At 35.6% G+C, this 27,906-nt stretch overlaps 1 protein-coding gene across 3 annotated transcripts in view; it reads right to left on the bottom strand.

Annotated features, from left to right (window-relative positions):
- The window catches only part of LOC107710919 (protein kinase C zeta type-like), a 117,258-nt gene that overhangs the window by 51,639 nt on the left and 37,713 nt on the right, over positions 1–27,906 (bottom strand). For all 3 annotated transcript variants that reach the window (XM_016515796.1, XM_016515797.1, XM_016515798.1), the window contains exon 5: positions 3,008–3,093. In XM_016515796.1, coding sequence (XP_016371282.1) covers positions 3,008–3,093 — 86 coding nt within the window. The remainder of the gene's footprint in view (positions 1–3,007; positions 3,094–27,906) is intronic.

Genomic DNA, 27,906 nt, shown 5'->3' on the forward strand with positions numbered 1-27,906 from the left:
ACAATATATATATATATATATATATATATATATATTTATTTATTAGCCTAAACTAAAAACAAAAAAATGAAGACAAATAAACAGTCAGCAACTAAAAAAAGAATGAGAAACTAAATACAAGCAATAGGACAAAAACTACAGTAGATCAAATAAATAAGAAATGCTACATACACTGTATGAAGTAATCAAATGTATAAAAACAGTGCATATTCATCACTTTGTAAATTAAATATATATTTCTTCTTCTTAAAGTTACAAAAGTGATTTAGTCAAGAGCAGTGAGAAATGTTCTCTCTTTTGTTGTTTGATTAACATGAATGACAGACAGCAGGATTATTAGACTGCTGTCACTTTAAGAGCTGCATCTTATGTGATTTTTTTTCTCAGCTGTTTGCTTTCACTTAAGACCTAAATTACTTTGTTTTTGACACATACATGTGTGTATTTAACCGTTCAAGGTTTTTAAAGCGGCAAAAATAACTCCGTTCAATACTCCCGCGCTCTATGAGTACCATCTTCATGTGCACGCATCTCTCTGACAGTGCTCAGAAACAGTCTCTCAGACAGTGCGCATATAGCGAAATGAATTCTCTTTCACTGCTGAATGCATTTCAGCGGTTTAAAATCACTTGTTTTTAAACCGCAATGCTTAAAAACGAGTGCAAATGATACGTTTTTGTGACCAGGTAGCACAGCAACGTCACGTGAACTTGTAACTGCAAAATCTCTACCGGTTGACAAATTTCTACCGGTTAATCATATCTCTAATCCTAAAGATTATTATATCAAATAACATATATTAAAAATTGATGCACCTCACTGGAAATAAAAGGTCTGACAGCACTGCATTATGGGATACAGTATTCCGTACAATGTGTATTTTAACAAATGCAGTAGATCTTCCATATAGTCTGTTCATACAGAAAATGTGCACATTGTGCACAGTATAATACAGCCATAGAGTTGTAAAATATGTTAGTATGTTATTCTGAACGATATTTTAGTAATGGTGCAGAAATTACACACTGCATCTTTAAACAGCCACCTTTAGCTTGGTTAAATGTGTTTTACAATTACAGACTCAAATGGATGTCTAGGTTAAACAGTTTTTTGTCCTGTAAGCAGCCTGACATTAGAGCTTTTCAAGAAATCTGATCTAAAATGAGACTCATCCTGCAGTTCTGCCATGTTGTTTATAATGTGGTCATACATCGATCACCTTGTTAAGACGAGAGAAATGAGAAGAGTAATTTACGCACATTAACATGTCACACACCTGCTGTGAGTGGGAGCTATCTGAGGGCGCTGTGCTCATAATGTGTCTCTCTTTCTCGGTTTTCTTCTTATCCCTCATCTCTGAGAAGCATTGAAACGTCTCCAAGAAAAGGGACATTTCAGCATTCGCAAAAATAGCACAGGCAAAAAGGACAATGTCCCTTTCCGTCTCTCTCTGCTATCTTTGTTCCACCCGCTCTCTCTTCTATCACTCTCTCTTATGTTGTTTTAGTGTTCTTCTTTGTTTGGCACATGTTCTGCTCAGTAGAAGAATGAAGACTGCTGCAGGAAGAAGTCTGCATTAACATAACAATCCCTCCAGGGATGAGATCTGATTAACGGCAGGGCATCGCTGCATAACAGAGACATTGCACTCGGAAGCCTCACTCCTTGCCTTTGTACAGGATTTTCTAATAGTCAGTTATGGTGTGTTTTATTCAAGCAATAGATCAGGTTGGAGTTTAAAAACTGAAAAACCAAACACTGCTCAAGCAGACCACTGTCTCACCAAAAACAACAACATCAAATGCTTTCTCCTAGTCAACAGCTCGACAGATAATGATTAAGAGTTAAAGAGAGTTGCTTTTTGCAATCATCTAACACTTGCTACTACATCTAAATATGCTAACAGTTATGCTAACAGTTGCTAACATCTACTCAACAAACAGACATGTATTGTAACAGCCAGATATTCATTAGATATTATTACAATTTAAAACAACTATAGACATTCACCATAAGTTACTACTACATCCAAATGTGCTTACAGTTACTACAACAGCAACTCAAAACAGACACTAACACAGCTGCGGATATTTAGCAAAACAGTCACTACAACAGCTAAACATGCTAACAGTCGCTACTACAGCTACTTAACCATTTGCTGAAATAAATGACACAAAAAAAATGTCATTTGAAGGGAAGGGTTAGACAACAGAAATATATTTAGTATAATCATATATGAAACAATTAAAAATACTGTTCACAAGTTCGGGTTTGTATAACTTTTTTAATGTTTTAATGTTTTTGACAGAAGTCTTTTATGCTTACCAAGGCTTAATTTATTTGTTTAAACATACTGTAAAAACAGAAAATTGTGAAATATTATTATAATTTAAAATAACTGTTTTCTGTTTAAATATATTTTAAAATGTAATTTATTCCTGTGATGACAAAGATGAATTTGCAGCATTACTCCAATTTTCAGTCACATGATCCTTCAGAAATCATTCCGTTTGTTGATTTACAGCTCAAGAAATATTTTTGTATTATGATTATCAATGTTGAAAACAGTTGCTAAATATTTTTGTGGACACTGAAATACTTTTTTTCAGGATTTCTTTGGATAAATAAAGTTCAAAACAACAGCATTTATTTTAAATATAATTTTTTTAAACATTATAAATGTTTTACTGTCCCTTTTGAGCAATTTAATGCATCCTTGCTGAATAAAAGTATGCAAAAATAAAATCTTACTGACCTCAAACTTTCGAACAGTAGTGTGTACACTATCTGTATTATAATAAAAAATAGGTAGATTGTATTTAAACATGACTAGGAAATTTGTCCACTATAACAGGACACTTCTCGTTTTATATGTATGACATTTGCCATAAACAAGACCTATCAACACACAACAAACCTTACATCTAAACAAAGTGTGAAAAACACATGAAGTATCCAATCAGACGTCATTATTCATGTTGGAGAAGACTAGAGGACTTTAACTTACCCTGTTAAAGCGCTTGGCCTGGAAGAGGTGTCCGTTCACCCGGTACAGCTTCCTCCATCGTCTAGCTCCACGGCGGTAGATCGATTCTAGGAGAGAGAGGAAACGGTTGTATAGGAGCAGCATGAAGACTCGAGGAATGGAAAAAAATCAATCCCAACACGGAATGAGAGAAGTGGATTCAAAGAGGAGTGACAGAATAAGGGAGATGGACAGAGGTTGGTCTTGACCCTGAACGTAGATGGATTTGAACTGCAACTGGATGAAAACATGTCCCACTCAAAAGCCACGGAAGAAAGCTATCAATCCCTCCCTCTCTCTTGCTCTCTTTCGTTGCGTCCCTGTCTCCATCTGACCCACCCTCCTCTTCTCACTCTCTCATTTCTTTTCTCTTGTCATTCTGTTATTCCCTGCAGCATCATTTTGGTCACATGTCAACTGTCTAATGCAAAAAGTGACAAGCATCTACACTGACCTAAATTGATTTAACTAGAATGAGATTTTGATCTGCTGCCTAGGGGTTTGTCTTTATGTCTCACCACCTTGACAACACGAATGATGACCTTTTTGGGAGGTTTCTGAGCAGACCTGACAGACCAAAATACTGACTGCATCTGAATTCACACACTGTAAATATTATTGCCCTAAATATTATGCTAAATTAGGATTTATGTGTCCAAAATAGAGCACTGAAATAGTATGCCAAGTTTCTCATGTCAGTCCAAACCTATATGACATTCTGTGGAACAAGATATTATGAACTATGTCTTCGTCACAATGAAAGTCAATGGGGTCCAAAATTTATGGACACTTTTCAATCTTTTTGACAAAGTCATGCAGGTTTAGAACAACACGAGAGTAAATGATGACAGAATTTTCATTTTCATAATCTCTTTACGTTAAGTATCACCTTAAAAAAAGAACTTCGCTGATTTTCAGTGTCGGTATTATAAGTAAATGTGTATTATTTTCCAGTGTAAACTTCACCAAGATATCCCAATGTTAAATAAATAATGTTATTTAAACTCTTTGAAAGACAAACATTGTCCTCACTGGTGACCCACAGGTACCTCAGATAGCCCTATTTCTCTCTGTTATTATACTCTTATCTAATGTTCCAGTAAAGATGGCAGACCATCATCATTTTCAAGCGTAAGGGAGAGGCTGAGAATTGTGCTCGAGCCCTGGAGATTTGCTGTGTCTGCTGCCGTTTCATGTTTCTGCCCTCAACTGCAGCTCAGTTACGTAAAACCGATAAATATTGAAATATTGTCAAAACTTTCAAGTGTCAGCCACTAATGAGCACCGGAGGAGATTCAAAGGCCTGGGACGCTTGTGAGTATGAGAGAGAGAGATCTAAGCAAAATGAGAAAATGAAAGTCTGCATTAAGCCTTCAGAAACTAATGTGTGGCATAAAGTATTGCTTGAATATTAAAACATAACTCCAATAATAATATACATTCAGCTTTGGAGTGTACTAAACCTAAAATGTAAGTGTAAAACAACACTCATCACATATACACACCACACACACACACACATTCAGGCATTCAAAGTGTCTTGCATCTAAACTACACAACATGAATGATTTATTAATAGAACATGATAAAGCTGAAACTCACACAGTGTTTCAGAGGAACAACTGATGCCCCAACAAAGCAGTTAAACATGAGGAGAGGAGCAGAGTTTTAAACTTTAACATCAAACCACATGAGGCTGGCTTGGGAAAAACAGTTACTGTCATTGTTTTATATGGGCAAGACAACATTTTCTATCTTTTTCTGGGTAGATTATATAATACAAGGACAATCTTGGACGAAGAATATCAAAGAACACATGAAAACAAATCAGAATCTTGTTCCTAAAGAACCATGTTCTTGTCATTGGTCAGAAAAACAGATGGACCTGCCTCAAACTCTCATCATTGGTTCAACCAAAATTAGTGCTGTCTGTCAGGCTGGTTAAACAGACGGAGTTACTTCTGATAGTGCCACAGAGCCACGGTTTTGACACCTTCATAAACCTATTAATTAATAATTTAATGACAGCTTTATCTGCATATTAAGCTAAGAAAAACAAATTACACAAATTACACAAATTACAAATTTCATGTTTGGAAGTGATGCCCAGTTATAGGTACAATAAAATACTAAAACGTCCATCGGTATTTATATCAATTAATATTCAGCATCTTGGCCTGCCTTGATGTTAGTTTTCACATGCCAATAGTTTAATGCATTCAATCATAACAAAGATCACTACCATTCAAAATTTGGGGGTTGGTAAGATTTTCTCTTATTCTCACCAAGGCTGCATTTATTTCATCAAAAAAAATGCAACAATATTGTGAAATAGTATTATGATTTAAAGTAACTGTTTTCTGTTTTGTTGAAATATAATTTATTCCTTGTGATGACCAAGCTGATTCTTTTTCTAATGATTATCAATGCTGAAAACAGTTGTGCTGCTTAATATTTGCCATACAACTATCACACATTTTTCAGGATTCTTTGCAAAACAGAAAGTTTAAAAGAACAGCATTTATTGGAAATACACATTTTGTAACATTATAAATGTATTTAACTTCACTTATAACCAATTTAATTCATTTCAATATATTTTTTACTGACCCTAAATTTTTGAATGGTAGAGTACATATCTTGTATCTTATTAAAGATCTTAAATATAATAGCAATAACACCTGTAGTGTAAGACTACTTTATGACTTTTTCACCTGAAGTCCAAAGTGGACTTAATGCGTGAAAAAATGCTACAGAAATATTGAACATGGCACATTAAAAATTTATATATTTCTTGGCTGATTTTCTCCAACAAATGTTTGAAACAGCCACTCTACCTTACACTCTACCTTCTTCCAGCAAACAAAACAATTCACAATGTTCCTCTCCTTCAACAAAGCAGTGACAGACCTCAACAGAACTACAAACGATCATCCCCCTCACAGAGCACAGCGCTGCTGCAACTCAAGAACAGCTGCTCAGGAAACAGCTACGTGTTTGCGATCATAATCATCCAGATGGCCACAGAAACACCTGTTCTTCGACCTGTATATGTCTGAAGCCCAGCTCAACATCTTGGCTCAGAAACTGGCCACACAACAATGCTTCATTTCTGAAAGTCAGATGAAATCATGTATTTTGTTATGATCTACAGTACCTCAGTGAAGTCTTTCCTCTTAATTGTCGCAGTCGGAAATGGCCTCATAAAGTCCTATAAACCAAAGCAACTGTAAATGTAAACTTGGCTCTGACTTGCACTGGAAAACTTGGCAGGGTTGCCACATCTTTCAAGACATGTTAGTGATTTTGAGTCACAATGATGCATTCAAGCGATTCACTCATGAAGGAACTGCTTTTAAAGCCTCTATCACGCTTGAGTGGAGTAGAGCTGATACCAATCGCCTGGAAACGGCCTGGTTGAGGGTGCAGCAGGCACAAATTAAATTTTTCCATCATCGCCATGGCAACAGACACTCTCTCCTGTGCCACCCGTGGCAGATGCCAGCAGCTCTGGTGGACGAGGATCCGGCCGAGAGAATCAATACTCAGACAAACACACTACATGCAATAATAAACTGAACATCCAGCAATGTCTACAACAAAAACAAAGCAGTTTGCCAAATGTTGTGCAACAAAATGCATCACTGACAACACCGTGAACCGCAAAAACAGGCATCAAAGGAGGAACATCAAAAATAAGAAGTAGAAGCTCTAGATTTAAAACTAGACGCTTATCTGAGCTCCATTAAATCGGAGGAGTCTCTGTTATATAAGTGGGTTGGTTTGTAGATATTTGCATCATAATTGCACATTTTTTCATTCCCTGTAGCTTTAACTGGTAATGCATGCCGCTAACAATTCCAAGGTCATCGTTCGAGTTGCAGAGAACACATAAATTGACAAGGTTTGTCTCGAAAGTCGCTTGGGATGAAAGCATCTGCCAGATACAGAAATAATTCTCCAGTAGAATGTGATGGAAAAACACAAAAGCTGTATAACTGATCTTTCTCTCTTCTCTTTCTGTACAAAAAGAGCTGGATCTACGCACGTCTTCTCAAATCTGAAAGTGTTTGATCTTGCAAAACATTCGTAGGCCTCAGACAGCATCAAATCATCAAAAGCAAACACTAGACGACTGTTCTGAATAGACTGCATTAACGCAAACTGAACACAGTACAGTACCAAAACAGTTTATTGACCAAAAGTAAACAAAAAATGTCATCAAATTTATTATACATTTTTATTTATACTATGATGAACTGATTTTTGCCAATATGCTAAATTATTGACATGGCACAACTGACAATTTTGTAAATGTATAAATAATTTCAGAAGTGCAAACACTGGGCTAAATAATGTATTAGTATTTGCCAGATCAGCAAGTAACAGATAAGTTTACAGCTACATATACAGCGTATATGTGTGTGTGTGTGTGTGTGTATACATACGTACTGTATATATAGCTGTAAATATCTGTCACTTGCTAATATATATGTGTATATATTAGGGCTGTGCGATTAATCGAAATCATCATAAAATTGCGATTTGAGCGTGCGCGATTTCTAAATCGCTTTATAGCACGATTTTCACACACTCCGTCTGTGGTGCGTATTTTTTCCGCGGCCATGTTAACGGATCAGAGCGTTCACACTGTACGCGATTGCGGTCAGGCAATGCGCTCCAGGAGCGGTGCGTCTGCAGCAGTCATGCTGCGATCGTTTCTGCACGGAATCTATTTCTGCTGTGCTGCACGCGCTGAATTAAAGTGACAGTGCATTATTCGCAGTAAAAATTAACATGGATTGACACAAAATCGTGATTAAAATCTAAATCGCAAAATTGATCAAAGAAATCGCGATAGTTTTTTTTTTGTCCATATCGCACAGCCCTAGTATATATTATATACACATAGGGGTGCACGATATGAAAATCTTATATCACAATATGAGTAATTTTATTTCACAGTAACAATATACATCACAATATAGTTATTTTTGCTTTAAATAAGGTCTTTATGATACCAACATTTTTGATACCATAGAAATGTCATAATTCTTGTCAGCAGTATCAATATCACAAAAAAACTAATACTAGCCTAATTTTAAAAAAAAAAGCTCAAGCTCACCGAAGACAAGTCAGCAACTAAAAAAAGAATAAGACATTTATTACAAGCAATAGGACAAAAAGGAATAGGAAATAGGAAAATATTAGAGAATCAAAACATTAAAAACAAGGGTTACGACCAGGCAAGAGGTAGGACCCGCGTAAATATTGGAGCAGCTTTCCAGCGGTGGAGAGAACTCAAGGAGTGGGAAGGGCTCGAGTCGGACGCCGAGGTTGCGTTGTTTCTTCTTGATGAGTAACATTGATTTGGCTTCGTTTCACACAACTTATCCGTGTTGGCTTTTGTTTAAATATGTTTGTGTGTCATCTTCACTTGTTTCCGCGATCGTCGTTGCCATGGTTGTGTAGGTACGTGTGGGGTGGAGATTTCAAAATAAGGGCGAGGTCCTGTTGGGGTATGGGCGTGTTTGTTTTGGTGCTTTCAAATATCAACATCGTTTGGCAAAAATCGCTTAGTGCACCTTTAAGACCTAAATTACTGTGTTTATGAGGATGCTTGCAAAGAGGGGCATTTTGACACATACAAAGGTGTGTATTTACCCATTCAAGGCCTATAAAGCAGCAAAAAAAAAAAACTGTTCAACACTCCCGCGCTCTATAAACCCCATCTTCACGTGTGCGCACCTCTCTGACAGTGCTCGCTGCTGATTGCGTTTTAACGGCTTAAAATCACTTGTTTTTAAGCCGCCATGCTTAAAAAACGTGTGCAAATGATACGTTTTTGTGACCTCGTAGCACAGCAATGTCACTTGAGCATGTAACCGCGATAGAGACTAGTCCAAAATCTCTACCGGTAGACAAATTTCTGCCGGTTAATCGTGTCTACTGGTATATCACCCACCCCTATATACACATACAGTATATATTAGCAAGAAAATAAACTGCTTTATTAATAACTGATTTATTTATTTCAGAGTTAAGAAACTATAAATGATTTCCCCCTTTCTGGAGAGCTGTTGTTTTTCTCCATTCTTTTTATTTCTCAGGACTGAAGAACACCAGACAGGGGTTAAAGCAAAAAAAAAATCCTGAGCCTGAACTTTTTTCGGGGGGTTGGGGGTTGCGGGGACACATACACAGGGTTATTTGGAAAAAAAAAAAAAAAGAACATTATTTGAAAATGATTTTCCTTGAAACTAACTAGTAATGTATCTGCCATTGCCATTAGCCCTTGGCAGGCTCAGACTATAGATTATGGTGGGATATTTGAAACAGCAATACCAAGAAAGTTTACTCATTACAATATGGTGCAAACACATTTAACATATTCATGCTTTTGATATCAAGTTTTGCTGGTTAGCTTTGTCCTTGACAGGGAAAATTATGAGCCATATCACGCTTATAGACACTAGGGGTGTGACAATAAACTTAGCTCACAAGGAGAGACAAAATGCAGATACTTGGTTCACTAGAACGAGACAATGTTTTAAGAAATTTTCAAATGACAATTTTTTTTTCTTTTAATCACAAAAAGTTTATTTATTTCAATTACAGTTTCTGAATGTTATTTACATATAAAAATTGCTTACATATAGTCTAATGTTATTAATGTATAATTTTTAATGGAAACTTGTTTTTACCGTTAGTATACGTGAAGCAAAAGAAGTTAGAATGAAGGATAAATTAAAATTCATAGCATTTAAACAAGTTCTGCTCGCGTATTTGAAGGTTTCTATTGGATGATTTAGGGTAAACGTCATATTATGCGACTACGCATTACTTTACGGAGAGCTTACGAACTACTACCTACGTCCTGCCTTACGAACAACTGGTGCAACGACCCTGGTGATGTTTCATGTATTTCAACGACGTTTAAATCTATTTAATTTTAATATTTAGCCACATGCAAAGTCAGAAACTTTTATTTTGAAATCGCGATGTACACGCTTATAGACACTAGGGGTATGACAATAAACTTAGCTCACAAGGAGAGACAAAATGCAGATACTTGGTTCACTAGAACGAGACAATGTTTTAAGAAATTTTCAAATGACAATTTTTTTTTCTTTTAATCACAAAAAGTAAAACAATGCAGTTGTACTTTGAAATGTTTTAACTAATCTAGGGCTTAACTAATGATTATTTTGCTAATCAAGCAATCTACTGATTATTTTGACAAGTGAGTAATCTGATGTTTTTTAGTAATACAAATAGAACTAAGTGAAAAACAGGCTTTAATATGACTATATTTATATATAAAGTAACGATGAGGCAATAATAATTGGCCTCAAATAAAGTATCAAAACCAAGTACATGGTTTTATTGAACAACACTGTTAAATACATAATGTAATATGCCTATATTATAACAAATACCTGCAGAGGGCGCCAACGGCCTGGGGCCGGTTGCACTAGCTGTACGTTTAAGTTACAACTTAGCCTAGTTTTGACGTAAATGGGCACCAAGTTACAACTTACGCACTACTAAATATTTTTTCGTTGCACCATTACACTTAGTTGAAGTGTAACTCTACGTATAAACTAAATATTTACGGAAGCGTCTGGTCAGGAGTAACGGTTGGAATAAAATAGCAGACTGAGTGAACTGCATCAATATGCTCTTCTTTTACCCGACAACCTGCAATCCTTTAGGCATATATGATGCTGACATTTACACTCACGTACATATTAAAGAGAGAGAACAATATGTGAATAAACATACTTTGTTTCTTTTTTAGCGCGTATTCAACACCCCATCTACAGCGTGCCTGTGCGCACTTCGGTCCGTGTTGCGCATGTCAGATGAAATAATAAATAAATGGCATTTCTTATGTTTTTTTTTCTTCGTCGCACTCGAGACCCAGGCTTCTTTTCCATTCATCGGCTGCGACTCTGCAATTGGATACTATTATGCGCGTCTCATGTTTATAAGAGCAAAAACTTCTGATTGGCTAGTAATGTTAGTTTGGTTTGAGAGTGAAAGCTGTGTTCCTCTCATACACTGGTAGACGAACTCATGAACTCGAACGTGATATCAACAAGTGTTTTTAAATGCAAAAGTTTTTAAATGTAGGACGACTATCTTTTTCAAACGCCGCACGCTGGAGATCCAGCACGGTGCCGGAGAACTTTAAGCCCTGACCAGATGATGTTGATGTCACAACACACGATTACACAGCAACACCTTTGCTTTATGTGTCCATGTGTGTGTGAGAAAGTGAGGGGCTAATTAAAAAGAGAGAGCCGAGGTGTTTAGTGCTGTCATCGCTGAGATCTATCTCTAATCTTATTAACTTCACCCCTACAGGGAGAGACCAACAGAAATCACACTGTACTGTTGCCATAGTTACCCTGCACAATTTTTTGTCATTATTTCTAACATTTGACCGCAGAGAGAGAGAGAGAGAGAGAGAAAAAAAAAACAAACAAAAAAAAAAGAGTACTCCATGTCCACAACCAGCATCTCTCAGGCAGTAGACATCACGTGACCATTTCAGCTGCGCATTTACTGCTTCTTCCTGAGGTAAGAAGAACAGCCAAAAAACAGCCACGAAAATAAATATTTCACAGATTCCACTTTTTGTTAAGCTATTGTATGGCTTCTGAAAACTTAAATATAGTGCTCAAGACCTCTTTTAAGGCCCCGATATATAGCAAAATTGAAGAATGGTTTGGAATTGAAAAACTGGTTTGACGTCATTTCAAAGAAAATCAGGTTTGTTTCAGGAGTTCAAAACAGCTTGCCAAAGCAAACTTTCTGGAAAAGTAAACTACATATTTAGGTATTCATCTAAACGCAGCTCCCAGCAGGTTCAGGATGTACGATAACAGTAAACGTTGCTCAGGTATTTCAAAATGAAGAGCGAAAAAGAACTTCGCCATAAGTATATCAGGGCCTTTATAGTGGGGTAACCAGACGTCCCCGTTTTTCGAGACGAGAACAGAGCGCTATTATCATCAATTATCAAAAGAGACACTATTATTGGTTTCAAGGCAGTTACATACTATGTTAAAAACAAAGTAATACTGTTTGTGTGCACTGTATAACAAGGCATGATAAGGTTGTTGGATTGTTTTGCACACAATATTAAACATTACTGAAACTTCCATCATCACAACTCTGAAATGAATAATATAAAAACAAACTAATCAGTTACACTTGCATGATTACATTTGCAGAAAGCACATACTTTGTGGTCACAATAAGCCTAAAATGCAAAATAACAAGCCTGATTAGGGATAGAAAAGATATTTTTCCAAAAGCATAAGCATAACATTTGAAAAATATTTAAATTACTGTACTCACAGTTTGTGAAAATTTTAAATACAGTTATTAAGCAAATATTAAACATATTTGTTAAATACCATTTTATTTAGTTCTCATATTTATGGTTTTATTTTTAAAGTGTGTTTGTAAAGCCATAATTTTGTTATATTACTGTTTTGATATGTTTGCTATTACTATTTACTATTTTTCATAGATTTTTATGTGTTAAAAAAATTAGGGTATTAAAAAACGAAGTTTGATCCTCAAACATCACTAATTATGATATTAATATATGGAAATCACAACAATTAAAAAATGAAAACATACAAAAATATATTGTCCCCATTTTTTAATTCTTAGATAATCACAAGTGAGATTTCAGTGATATTTTGACAACTGAACTATGAAATGTCCCCGGTTTTCATTTCAGATATCTAGTCACCTTACTTTATAGTGCTTTTTTGGTCCTGTTTGTATTTTTAGTAAATAGTAATATTTTTGTGTAGTACAGAAAAAAATAACAGCATATGGGTTTGGAAAGATAGGAAAGTGACTAAAGAATGACTGAATTTAAATTTACATGTAAGCTATTCTTTTACCCCTTGTGTCGGACCAAAATGTTTTTGTGAATCTTTTATCATGCAAAAATTATCATCAAACCTTGGATTCAATCTTTTTGTCAACTTGTTTTCTTTCAACCTTTGAATTGATTACAATCAATATTTTGTAGGCCAGACATTTTTGACCAGAACCACCACAAAGTGTAAAAATTATTCAATATTTTTTCAAATGTGCAACAATTTTTTTCAAGTACATAACAATAGTGAACATGTTCTTGAGAAGTTACTATGAAACATTGTATCAGAAAATTAAATACAAAATCGATCCTTTTACTTCCTTTGACATTTAATACATTTCTCCACCTTGGAAATTACTTTTCTTTTCTAAAGACGAATTCAAGGTCGCACTGGCGGGTACAAATAATTTTAACCAATAACATCATGGCCTACAGTACATTTCATGATTCAATCAAACCCTGATGGTTAAAACTAAGTTATATCCAAACATTATTTCCCACTGAAATTCTATTTCACGTGGAAATGCATTACACTGAGGAAGTTAAATGCATGGAAAAATCATCACGGTGAAAACATTCATCACAGACATCAGCACTTACTGTACATACAATATGACGGTTTAGTAAGGAAAATGACTGTGATCTTTTGCACTTGTGAATGACTCTAATCATAACCGTGCTCTCATTCTCCATCCCTGCTGTCCTTAATTGCCCCTGTCTCTTTAACGGCTGCACTTAACCGGTGACACCAACTGCTCAGTCAGAGCACGCTCGTGAACCTACACCCGTCATTATAAATCTGCCCTTGCTCCAGTGGATGGAGGGCGACGCTGCACCCGAGGGTATAAGCAGGACTGGAATAGAGTCTACGCTGGCATTCTCCACACCGAACTGAATTAGCACAGCTGAGATGTGATCACACGACGCTACTTATTCAAGTCAGTTGTTATCAGTCATCATTGTGACCGCAGACACACACGCGGTGCACTTAACATATTCATTTGACCTTGTTAATCAGAGCTGGAATCATGCCAGACCGTTCTTTACTCAATCACACAGTCATCTTTCATCTGTGATGTCAGAAGACAGATGCCAGGCATCCTGTGACTACTGTACAGATCATATGTTCTCTGATTATGACTATAATGAGAAAGACAGGTATTACAAACAGCATGACAATAAAAATCTATTTTAAAAAAATGCTGTTCTTTTGAATTTTCTATTAAATAAATAAAAATAATAATAATATGAATGGTTTTCAACTTAATGATAAGAAATTATGATAAGAAATGTTTCTTGAGCACCAAATCAGCATATTAGAATGATTTCTGAAGGATCATTTAACACTTAAGACTGGAGTAATGATGCTGAAAATTCGGCTTTGCCATCTTAATAACAAATTGAAATTTAAAAAATACATTTATATAGAAAATAGTCATTTTAACTTGTAATAATATTTCATAATAAATATTTTTAATGCTTTTTGACTAAATAAATGCAGCCTGGATGAGGTGGTTTCTTTCAAAAACAAAAAAAATCTTACTGACTCCAAATATTTGAATAGTAGTGTACATATAAAATGTATTTAAGTATAAGTAAATATATGAAGACTCCAGATGCAAAAAAAAAAACTGTCTGAGATTTTTCTTTTAAATGAGCAATTTTATCAGGCTCTTATGAAAATAACGTTGGACATTTTTGAAAATAAAGCATTCAATTACTGACTAAGAACCTTTTCGTTGTCATTAAAGTGAAATTACTGATCCTAAAGATAAAAATGCTAATTTAAAAGAAAAAATCATTAGACCTTTTGCATCTCAAGATTAAGTGTCTGAACTCTCAGAATAAAGTCTAATACCTCTGTTAATAATAATAATAAAGCAAACTTAACAATTATTCTGTGCATCTATAACACTAATGACAATAATGCATAATAATAATAAAGCAAACTTAACAATTATTCTGTGCATCTATAACACTAATAACAATAATGCATCAGAGGACTTTCTAAGACACTTGTGAACATTTCACTAGATGTAATATGAGACAAATGTGCCATTAATGGTAGGCTAAGTTAAAAAGAACTGATGCAGGTATCATGGCAGTGATCCAGATCTCTGACCTTAAATTGAACAATGGCTTTGGAGCCGGAAAGTCTGCACTAGATTGCATTGAATATCTGCTTCTGGCGATGAAAAGAGAGTAAGTACTGGAGTTATGGAATAATCAAACTTCATCTAATTATTCTGTGCATCTATAACACTAATGACAATAATGCATCAGAGAACTTTCGAAGACACTTGTGAACATTTCACTAGATGTAATATGAGACAAATGTGCCATTAATGGTAGGCTAAGTTAAAAAGAACTGATGCAGGTATCATGGCAGTGATCCAGATCTCTGACCTTAAATTGAACAATGGCTTTGGAGCCGGAAAGTCTGCACTAGATTGCATTGAATATCTGCTTCTGGCGATGAAAAGAGAGTAAGTACTGGAGTTATGGAATAATCAAACTTCATCTACACATCAGAACCCATCTCACATTCATAGATAAACAACATGAAAAGAAGAAAGGATTAAATTTCATTTGCAGCCAAGTACGTTATCTAAATCTAGTTGATTGTTTTCTCTTCTTTAGTTGATCTCTGCTGAATCCACAATGAGACTGTTACTATGTCCCAAAACCCAGTCATATCATAGGCGTTTTTCTGTTGCAAAGGCTGTTCCTAATGTCACCAATTTATATAGCACATACTCTATATAGATATCATTTTTTTGTTTAATATAACGTTTTAAAAAATGGCATTTTTTTCAAATATATTTTTGGTAACAATGCAAAGTTAATCTCTTTACCGTCACTTTTGTTTAATTTAATATATTTATTATATATATATGGCTAACTCTGGGGCAGTCATGACTGTCCATTGCCCTGCTTAAATAAAGAATTAATATATATATAAAATGTATGTTTATGAATAGGCAGCAAGTAAAGTGAAAAAATTTCAAACAAAGCAAGGGAAATATTGACTTACATTTTACAATTTACACAGTATGTCACACATTACTGAAATTCAACGGAATAGTTGAAGATAACTCACTTATTTTATTCAAAAATTTGTGCTATGAAAAGAAGACTTCAAAATAAAATTTATTAGAAATTTATTTAAAATTGATTAGAAATAAATTTTTTACTTGTTTTCCAGCTTAAATATGTAAACATAATATAAGCAATGCTGCATTAGAAATTAAGACTTTTTTTCAAAGACTGCATATTGCATATGAATGCATTTTGTCATACTGCACTGGCAGATTTTTTTCACTTGTCTGAAGTAGAAATAAGTTAAAAAAAAAACCTGCCAGTGCATTAAGGCAAAAAACACTCGTATTAAAGACATATTCTCTGCAAACAAGCCGTAATATCTTACACAGTGTCGCTTCTCAAGTCCATTTTGTTTCAAAGATTTTAAGATATTTCAACTGGAAAATAAGACAAAATACTGCAGTTTATTTTATTTTTTTTGCAGTGTAGATCAGCTTATTAGAGTATCGCATCATCTCCCATGCGATTTGCTTAGAGTTGCTGTATGTAGTGAATTCCAAAACATTTCAAATCAATCACTTGTGAGGTTTCATTTCAGTTAAGCAGCCAGACAATTTACCAAGTTTTGCAAAAGAGGTAAAAAAAAAAAGTCTTAAAAACAGTTATTTTCATTTCCATTTCACGTCCCTCTCCCCCCGCTAAGATAAGCGCTGTGGATACCTCCTTCGACTGTCGGAGAGCACACCAGTGTTGCGTCACCCCACATTCTTCCTCCACCTCCTCCTCCGGTCAGAGGAACCACAACGAGGGAACACAACGGCACGAGAGGTAGAGCTGCAACGTGCGAGTCCTGGATAGACACGCAGAAGCCCGCCATGGCGTGCCACGCTGACCCCAGAAAGCTCCAGCCAGGACTGAACGTCCTCTGTGAGGGTCTTTGTCTGGGGAGCGTGTAAAGGCAGGAGGCTCAGAGAGCAGGACCAGTTCAAATGGGTTTGACTCACTTCCACACATTGTTGGTCGGGCTGGCAGGAAGATGATAAAGGGGGCTTTCCTTTGCTGTGCTGAGGGTGTGTAGGATCAAAGCATGCAGTGGGATTGGAGCTGAATGAACAGCCGGGACTGAAGCGCGCAACTGGAATGCAGCAGGAGCACAACATTTCAGCGCTCTCTGTATAAGGGCCCTTATATTCGGCCACCGAGACCTGAACATGAACAAGCGAAACACTGACTCCTCTGTTCTTGGCCAATTCAGAATCACTCTTCTCAGAGAGGCTTGACTGCAAAAATATTTTTTTCATCAGTATTTTGTCTTGTTTTCAAGTAAAATTTTATTTAAAATCCTTAAAACAAAACATTTAATTATGAATTACGTGTTAACTATAAAATTTACTGAAAAGAAGAACTGATAAAATGTAAATGTGTACCTTAAATGCAAGGTAAATCGTTTTGGATAAAAGAGTCTGCCAAATGCATAAATAGTAATGGAAAATGGAAATGGAAACTAAAGGGATAGTTCAACCAAAAATGAAACTCTCTTGGCTCTCTGGTTCAAAAACTGCATGACTTTCTTTCTTCTGTGGTACATTAAAAAAAAAGATATTAAAAAGATTGTTGGCACCTAAGCAGTTTTGGTTCCCATTGACTTCCATTGTATAGACAAAAAACACAATGGAAGTCAATGAGAAAGAAAACTGTTTTGTTATCAATATTCTTCAAAATGTCTTCTTCTGTGTTGAGCAGAAGAAAGAAAGTCATATCTTAAGTTTAGTTTAGTTTTCTTACCTGGAAAATTGTTTCTTGTTTTGAGCATAAACCTAAATAAATTATATATGTGATTTATGTTCAAAACAAGAAAACTACTTGTCAATGAGATTTTAAAAAATTATTCATTCAGTTCAATTCAATATTAATATTATAAATAAATATTTGAGTGGGTGAAGAATAAATGAAATGATTGCAGTGATATCTCTGCATAAACCTGCCAAACCTACAAATAAATCCAGAAACAAATTTCAAATCTCTAGCAGAGATGTGAATCAGTTATTACCAAAATCTGGCAACAGTTACACCTACGACTTAAGAGCTTCCTGAGAATATGACCTTTACTTGACTTATAGTGCCCTCAAGGAAAACAATCTAAAGGGGCCATATCGTGGAAAACAGGATTTACCTCTTTCTTTGGAAGACAAATACAGTTGTATGGCACATTTCATGCCAGACTGCTTTGTGAACTTGCTAAGAGGCTGTTCTGAGATAAGCAAATAAGAGTTGTTACTCATTTCCCATGCAAACAGTTTATCCAATCAAGGCAGTGGTCATTTACACAAATCTGAGAACTGACAGATTTTGCTACTGTACTTTTAAAGCTTGTCAGAAAGACTGAATATAGTGCAAGAAACCCTGACTCACATTATTAGTTGGATTTCAAAGAAAAGCAATGCTATAAAAGTGTAAAAAATAATATTTTAACATATAATGGGGACAATAGCAGCTTAGAAAATGACAAAGAGCATGTTAGCGGTAGCCCACCGAGAGGAGATGCTAATTTCAGCAGCAGACATTAATGTATTGTGTTAATTGACAGGGAGGAGTTTCATAAACCGCTGCAAGACAAATAACATTACTGTGAATAGGCTGCTTTGAAGTTTGTACTTAAATTAAAAGGAAGTTAATTTATCAGCCGTGTCATAATCCAGAAGATTAGACAAAATTTGATTACTTTGGGAGCAAGTGTGCGGCACAAGACTTCCCATTCACCCCAAACACACATATACACGTCTCTAATTCCTGTAGAGTGCTCGAAGTATGCAATCGTATTGTTTTACCGGTTTTGAAGTCTCCCACAATGTCACAGCAATCAGATCACAACACATTTTCACTCATACGCTTCCTCCTTGACTGCTGCCACATTTCGCTGTGATGTAACCCCTCTGATCTGCTCTCGCGTGGGACGGGAGTGTATCTGTACATTTCACACAGAGTGTGTGGGTTTAGCTGGACCAAAGCCAAACACACACACACACACACATGGCTTCACTGTAGACAATCAGTGAGTCAAGCCTTAAAGAGCATTGTGACAACTGGCACCTACACAACATATTTGCATAAACATAATACAGAATATTTGACTCTGTGCGCAACCAACACATTATAGCATAAATACAAAAAAAGACATGAGATAAACTATGAAACACTTAAAACTATTCAGAATGCAACTGGGAGAATGCTGACTAGTTACATCCCACTTAAATCAGTTATTATTTATTACCTGTGTCCCAAAGGATTTTAAAAAAAGTCAGAAATGCAATACCATGTCAAAGATGATGATAAAGATAAAGAAAAAGAAAGGGGGGAACAATTAACTATGAGATGAATAAACCAGAACTTTTTTATGTGTACACAGTTTTAGCTTCAAGGCCATGCCATATATATGCTAGGGTAAAATTAAAATAAACATTCTGTTTCAACAGGAAATGTCAAAGAAAACTGTGCCTGTCAAGCAATTTTATGGGTCTTTTAGTCTCAGGTTGATACTTCTACTGAATCATACAGTGCAAACCAACTCCACAGTCGAGAATGAATCACAGTTTCTGAGCTATTTAAGGTCACAATGTGTCTGCAAAGTCTCAAGCAAACACATACACACTGTATAACACAAAGACACACACATAGTTCTATCTATCATATAACCTTTCATCTGTCTCCCTTGTCTTTCTCTGAAATTTCATCTTTCATCCTTTTCTTTCCCTGAAACTTCTTTGAACTTTTGTGAAATGCTTTATGAAATGCTTTATGAAATGCTGTAGGAGTTACGTAGACGGTTATCTTGTGTCAGACCAGTCGTGAGTCCAAGATATGTAGGCTAAACAGACTTCAGCTACTGCCTAGCTTATATTTCACCTTATGGGGGAAAATCTCTCTTAGGAGACACTTTTTGTGACTCCTGAAATTTTTGCTGATAGAAAAGCCTAAAAAAAATTGACATCAGAGTGGCAGCCTTTGCTTCAAGCTCATCAGAGTTATCCGGGATGAAACGGCAGAGCTTGCGGGCAGCTCTTTGATTTTAGTCGCCTCATTTTGAGCCTCTCCTTCACTGGTCTGCCAATCTCTTTCTTATTCCCTTATGCATGAACTGAACACATATTCTTCATCAATAATGAGCTTTTGACTCCTCGGGATGTTTTTAAAGGGGTCATATGATGCTATTTTAAAGATCATTATTTTGTGTATTTGGTGTAACAGAATATGTTGACATGCTTTAATGTTCAAAAAACATTATTTTTCAAATACTGTACATTATTGTAGGTCCTCTATGCCCCGCCTCTCTCAAACGCTTCGTTTTCTACAAAGCCCCCTCCTTTGACAAGCGCAGTCCGCTCTGATTGGCCAGCTGACCCAGTGCATTCTGATTGGCCGAACACCACAAGCACTCGTCGGAAATGTAACGCCCCTTACCATAATCACGAGCGTCAGCTTTCAAAGTAAATATCAAGACAGTTAATAATGTCGTTAGTTTTACCATCAGTTCAAGCCCGAAAGGACAACAGAGTCGCGTGACAGACACAGAAAGGAAAACTTGAAATCGCATCATATGACCCCTTTAAAACTTTAAAAATACCCCATTCAGAGCTTCAAAGGTTTATAATGTCACTGTTCCCCAAAAGTGAGTCTCTTGTGTCCTCACTGTTGAGATGACCCTGAGACCAGAAATGTGTCTGCGGCCATGTGCGCTGCATTAGTAAAAGTCTAGTATTACATAACGATTATAAATGTGAGGTTCACAGAATAAAGCAGTTTTAGGTAATCAAGCAAACAAAAAAGCTTCACTCTTGAGAGAACATACACACAATATAGTCTTTGAAATGTTAAACACAGAAAAAAATAAAACGTGCAAATCTGGAACTAATTCCTCAACCTAGAATATTTATGTTTTGCCAAAGCTTTCACACAAAGTCGTCTTCAAAAAACATTATGAAATTGAACTTGACCTTGACCTTAAGTATTACAGGTGCATCTCAATAAATTAGAATGTCGTGGAAAAGTTCATTTATTTCAGTAATTCAACTCAAATTGGTGCGTGAATTTTCCTCTGCTGCAAATGTAAATGACACCTCAAATCAAGTTACCGACTGATTTTTACAAAATTATATTTCAAATAAACGCTATTCTATTAAACTTTCTATTCAAATGATCCTGAAAAAAAGCTAGCATGGGTTCCGCAAAAATATTAAGGGATATATTCCAAAAATTAAATCTTGTCATTATTTTCTCACTCTCACATTGTTCCACCTGTATGAGTTTCTTTCACAAAAGAAGGTATTTTGAAGAATGTTGGTAACCAAACTGGTTAGCCACTGACTTCCATAGTAGGGAAAAATAATATGGAAGTCAATGGCTACCAGCACCTGTTTACCAACATTCTTCAAAATATCTTCTTTTGTGAAAAGAAAAAAGGTTTGGAGAAATTTTCCATTTTGGGTGGGAAACAGGTTAATCATTATATTTGAAGAGCTTTGTTTTTTGCTTGTACATGGTATATAGAACAAAACTGCAAACAGACACATAAAACGGCAGATTTTATGACCAAGCAGAAGCCTCAGTCAATTGTGTGCATTGACAGACTGAACACCAACTTTTCAGATCATTTTTATACTTCTGTGCATAGCAAATAAAAACACTAAAACCACTGACATTTGAACACCTTAGCAACCGTCCGCACATCAAAACTATGTGCGACACCCCTAGCATTGCGGCGTCACTGTTTGCATGGGCAAGCAAACTGTGGTTAAGTGCTGCATTCAAGAGTATAATGGTGATGGCTTATGGTTTTCTAATTACTAACCTTGAGCTTTAACCACTACAGTGCACAACCCTTAGCAATATTTTCTAAACACAATGCGCTACGCTTCCAGCACACACTAACAATCTGTCAGCGTCATTTTGCTTTGAAAAAAAAAACGGACAGCACACAGAGCCCTGAGGAACTATTATTGAGCTATGTGCTAAAAATAGACACCAAATCCATAAATAGACATTTAACGCAAAGGAACTCACTCTCAAATGGTGCAAAGGAGGACACATTACAATACTACATGTCAATAAGTCACTACATGTCAATACAGCTTTCAGATTACATAGAATTTGGCGATAAATAAAGGTAAACTAAACCAGAAACCCTTTTTGAACTCTCATAGTGAGAAGAAATGCTAAATGTTTGATGCATTAAATAGATCCTGTCAACCTGAGTGAAAGATCCAAGACCTGAAATTACAAAAACTGATAATGCAGTCATGTAGAAACAGTGTCACTGTTAAAGGTCTGTTACGTCAGTGAAAGCAGACCATGAGCTAACTGAAAACTGTCTGCAAAGAGGACAGTTAAATAAAGAACCAAATGAGAGAGAGAGAAACACGAAAAGAGGACCGAGAGGGCATCCAATATACACAACCATTACTGTACCAATAAAGGGATAGTTTACCCAAAATTATGTTTCTTTCTGTTTACTCAACCCCATTGCAATCCTGAAAGATTTTCAACACAATACAGGTGAATGGCCATTAACAGTAATTGTCACCAATCAGATCATTGAAAAAAAGAGAAGCTTGGACATTCTAAACATCTCCTTTTGTGTTTCACACAGATACGACATGAGGTAGAACTGTAATTTTTATGTGAACTATCCCTTTAAGGAACAAAATCCATTATATAAAACAAAACAGTGCAATTATTTCCCATCTCTTTAGCCATTCTGTCTTATTTCTTCATCCATTTGATATTTTCATCCTATTTTTCTCTCTCTGTCTCTGTGTATGGTGTACAACGGTACCTTTCACTCGCAGATAGAACAGTAGTGTTAGCAGCATCCCTATATGGGCTGGTGGTGCCTGGATCCACTTCACTGTCCCTCTTCCATTCTTCCTGCCATGCCACTGGAGCTCAGCCCGTGTTTCTGGTCCCCACTGACTCGTTCCCACTCCCGCTCAGTAGCAAACCATCACACACCCCTCTGTCTCCCTCTGCCTGCATGCACACACATCTGAAAAGCACAGCGGCACTGAGCATGCTCAGTTTAGCTCTACTGGATGTTTAAAGGATTTTTTTTTTTTACTTGTTCCAGTTCTGTTTTCTCTCTGTTCTTGTTTCACGAGGACCCCTGCAGGTTGATGCCCTCACTTGTAGACACTTGTTATAACATGCACCTGCCACAAGAGGGCAGAGCTGACTCTTTGGACTGCATTGGCCTGGTTCTCTGGCTCTGTGTGGACTTGGTGCTATTATTAAACCCTGTGCAGCACGGAGAGTCAGGAAAGGAAAATCCTGCAGGTGAAGTTATATTTTAGGATTCAGAGAGTGACTTATAGCAAAGATGAGAATTATGGGAAAGGCCAGGAAATTTAACTTTAACAGTGACTAGTAGGCTATGTTATTATTTAAAGGGGAAATATAATAGAAAAAAGCACAATTGGCACATCAGCAGAAGAACAATTTACCATTCAAAATGGTAGTTAGTACGATTTCTTTCACTTATTTTTTTTAAAGAAATTAATCATATTCAGAATGCAAGGATGCATTAAACTGATCAAAAGTGACAGTAAAGACATTTATAATATTACAAAAGATTTCTATTTCAAAGCCTGATAAGCTTAAGTGACTTAAAAAAATTCTAAATAAATAATACAAAATAAAAATAAAAAATCTTACCAACCCCAGGTTTGCATCCCTACTGTTTTTGGTGCAAGAGACAAATTTGAGGGGTTTAAAAAAATTATAATAAAATTGTAGAAACGTGTAAAATATGGCCTTACTTCATTGCATACATATATTATCATACATATATACGTACATGAGAGATCAGAGTTCAACATATTTTCTCCAGTGATGATACCTTTGGAACCATAAATCCTGAATATTAGACATCTTTATCTTTCTCTAAAGTCTCTCTTTCACCTGCTCTTTCTTTCCCCTACAGAGCCTTGATTTCTCTCCTTGACTGGCTGATGTTGCAATACTTTGGATGTTGTGAAAGCATTTCCCAAATACCACACCAATGAGAATGTCTCTCCCTTCCTCCATCTCTCTCTCCTCAGGATGGGTGGCTTTATCAGAGTCAATATTACAAAAGATTTCTATTTCAAATCAATGCTGTTCTTTCAAACTTTCTATTTATCAAAGAATACTGAAAAAAAATGTATCACTGTTTTCACCTGACAATACAAAGAAATATTTCTTGAGCATCAAATCAGCAAATGATTTCTGAAGGACCATGTGACACTAAAGACTAGAGTATCAGAGCATTAGCTGCTGAAAATTTCAGCTTTGCCATCACAGGATTAAATGATTTCATAATAAATAATAAGAATAAATTAATAAATGATTATTGTAAATTATGATAAAATAAATTATATATATATATATATATATTTTTTTTTTTTTTTTTTTTTTTTTTTTTTTTTTTTAAATGAGAATGTCTCTCCCTTCCTCCATCTCTCTCTCCTCAGGATGGGGGGCTTTATCAGAGTCCAGCCCCACTCAGGAAACTCCGCTTATCTGAGGACTTTCACCTCCACCGCTGCTCCAGCCCAAACAGCCGACTTCAGCTTCACCACGCGACATTCCTGCATCCACTTCCTGTCTTTTCAGACGTTAGTTTATTGTCAGTTCAATTAAGCAATTATTGCATTCCATAGTTTCTATAAAAGGAAGACGTGACCTTCAGCATGAGTCAGACATTTAATATGACAAATAGAAATGGCAAGAGTTTGACGCAGATTTGAAAACGATGCCAGGAATTTTTCCAATGAGAAAGAGCACATTATGTCCAGTGCCGCCAGCCGTACTTCGTGTGCTGGAGCCAATGCATTTCAGTGTTGCCATCTGACAGTAAAATGATTTGCCAGTTTAACAGGACTGCGAAAATTTTTTTAAAAACTCTGCAGGACTGGACAATGTAAACTGTAACCTAAAGGCAAACTCGATGCGCAGCCATTAGGCCTTAATTCAGTTCTGTTTATGTGCCTCACTACATGGAATCTACCTCTCCGGTCTTTCTGGTCTGGTTTGGCAGTGTGTGCTGAGTGAGCATGTGTATTTTCATGTAAATAAAGGGGTTAATGGAAGGTCTTGTGACTGGTATGTAGACAGACAGCAGCTAAGGGTTTGTACAGCTCTAATGGTTTTCCATTACGGCCCAGTGATGCATCACTGAAATTAAATTGAATGTGTGTGGATCAGTCATTGAGCAGATGAGCTCAAACATCATCTTGTGGTTAAAACAAACATGCATTTGAGCTATTCAAACAGATTTTCTCTCATTTAAAACAAGGCCAGGGAACAAATACAGTACAAACATGTGGCCTAATGAATAATTAATTACTCAGCACATCAACTATTAAAATTGGCTCATCATTTATGCACCAATTCAAGCAATATTACTTCTGTAATGTTGCTTAAATATTCAAAAAAATGTCAAAATAATATATAGTGCCACAAATAACATGGAAAGAAAAAAAATCATTTTAAAATGTAAAAATAATTAATTACAAATTATAATAGAAATTAAAAATTTAAATTATTATTAAATTATTACATTATTATTAAATTATTATTATTAATTAAAATGTAAAAAAAGGTGTTTAAAAATAGAAAATGTACCTAGGTTGGCATACCAGAATCAACTCAATGTGGAGTATAAAGGTATATATAATCTATATGCATGTTTCAATTATAATATATAAAATAAATTTTTTAAAATACACAAATTATATTTGGTGCTGGGCGATAAAGCCAAAAATACAGTTACAATATTTTTTTCCATATACAATATCGATATTTATCATGATAATAAGTAATGGGGAAGCAAATGCTTTCCAGATGTTTGTTAGACCTTGACAATGAATGTAAACATAAATTGTTTGTTCACAATTAAACTCTACAGAGTAAGCTACCTTTTAATTTAGGGCCCCATTAAATCCATTTTATTTTTTCCTAAATTCTGTGCTCTAGGAGTTCTCTTATTTTATAAATTCTCTAGATTCCGTTTTATGATTTCTTACAAACGTATTATCAAAAAAGATGTCTAATAATATAAATTATCAATTTAATCAATACTTTAAAATGTAATAATTCATTTACAACAAATTAAATTTTTTTGTCAAATAAGATGCTTCCCAACAGAGCTGTACAAATTAAAACATGGTTGGAAACCTCTTTTAGCAGTGGAAGTTTAATACTTAATGGTTTAGAACAAAATCTCGAACGTTCAATAATATCACCGTTCAATAACAGTTTGAAACAGTCAAAACACTCCAAAGGATGATGATGATGATGTCACTGTCTTCCATGTTTTCTCTCTCAGTCACACTTCCTGTCTGAGTCTGACCACACACTGAATCCTGATCCCACAATCATTCTGAGCAGCCTGTCAGATGTATTTATCAAACACACGTGTCTGCGTAATCGAATCGTGACGCCTGACAAATGTTTCATGCTGGTCAAAATGAAGCAAAATGGACAGAGCTGGCATTGAAGAAAATGTGAAGCAAAATCCCATGTTCGCTTTGACTGACAGGATGATCATTCAAAAGAACAAATTCATTAATTGACTTATTGTCAATGGCTATTATTTTTGAGGTCATCTATATGCTAGTGTACAACTAAATGTGACCCTGGACCACAAAACCAATCATAAGGGTAAATTTTTCGAAATTGAGATTTATACATCATCTGAAAGCTGAATAAATAAGCTTTCCATTGATGTATGGATTGTTAGGATAGGACAAAATTTGGTCGAGATACAGCTATTTGAAAATCTGGAATCTGAGGGTGCCATGATCTTTACTTAATATCCTAATGATTTTTGGCATAAAAGAAAAATCAATCATTTTGACCCATACAATGTATTTTTGGCTATTGCTACGAATATACCTGTGCTACTTATGACTGGTTTTGTGGTCCAGGGTCACAGATGTTAACTAAAGTGACCTTTTTTAAATGCAATAGCAAGTAGAAAATCATGATTCATGCCTGTTGGCTATTTTATAAAAAAAAATAAAAATAAAAAAAAGAGGAGCAAACCCTTCAATACGACCTGATCAAACCAGTTTCAACAGGAAATACATTAACACAAGAAAGAAAACTGTTCTCAAAAGGCCATTTTTATTGGGTATTTAAGAACCGGAGACAACATAACTCTTGTTTCTTTGTAGCTTTCCAGATAATCAAGCTCTGAAGACGTCAAATGAGTTGGTACATTTGTAGTGTTGTGCAATTTTTAGTCTTAGATTAATATTCATCGTGGGATATTTGGAAAACATTATGTGCGTGTTCAATATGTTTGATGCAGATGAGCAGATGGTGTCTGGGAACTTCAAACTACCCGTTCACAAACACACACATACACAAGATGACTGAAATATTCTCCTTTTATCCTGGGCACTCCTCCAAATGAAACAGTTTGAAGAAGGGGGAGGAGGTGGTCACTTTAAAAGCTTTTGCGAAGACATCCATCCTCAGACAACAAGCCAATTAGCCTAACAACCACTCAGAAGGAAAGAATTTCACACTATGCTGTTTTACACAACTGACTGAGGTCATTTCGGCTAATACAAGTCGAGGTCTGAAACATGCGAGATGCCGAAAAGTTCCGCCGGATTTAACATGAGAGCATAAAGAAAGAAAGGTCAGAGGTCAGCATCATACCTGTGCGTAATGCGTATGCATCATACATCATACACATCTCGTGTTAAGGTGGAGAGAGACCTTTCTTTCTTTATGCTCACATTTTGAATTCGGCTGAACTTTTCACCATCTCACGTCTCACATTGTCTTTGAGGACATGAACTAAATATATTAAAGTATATTGTATTATATAATAGCATATTAACATATAATAAACCAAGAACTAATAACCCTATAAATATTTTTTTTATTT

The sequence above is a fragment of the Sinocyclocheilus rhinocerous genome, unplaced genomic scaffold, assembly GCF_001515625.1.
Source record: "Sinocyclocheilus rhinocerous isolate Xijiao unplaced genomic scaffold, SAMN03320098_v1.1 scaffold327, whole genome shotgun sequence".
In the NCBI taxonomy this organism is placed as follows: domain Eukaryota; kingdom Metazoa; phylum Chordata; class Actinopteri; order Cypriniformes; family Cyprinidae; genus Sinocyclocheilus; species Sinocyclocheilus rhinocerous.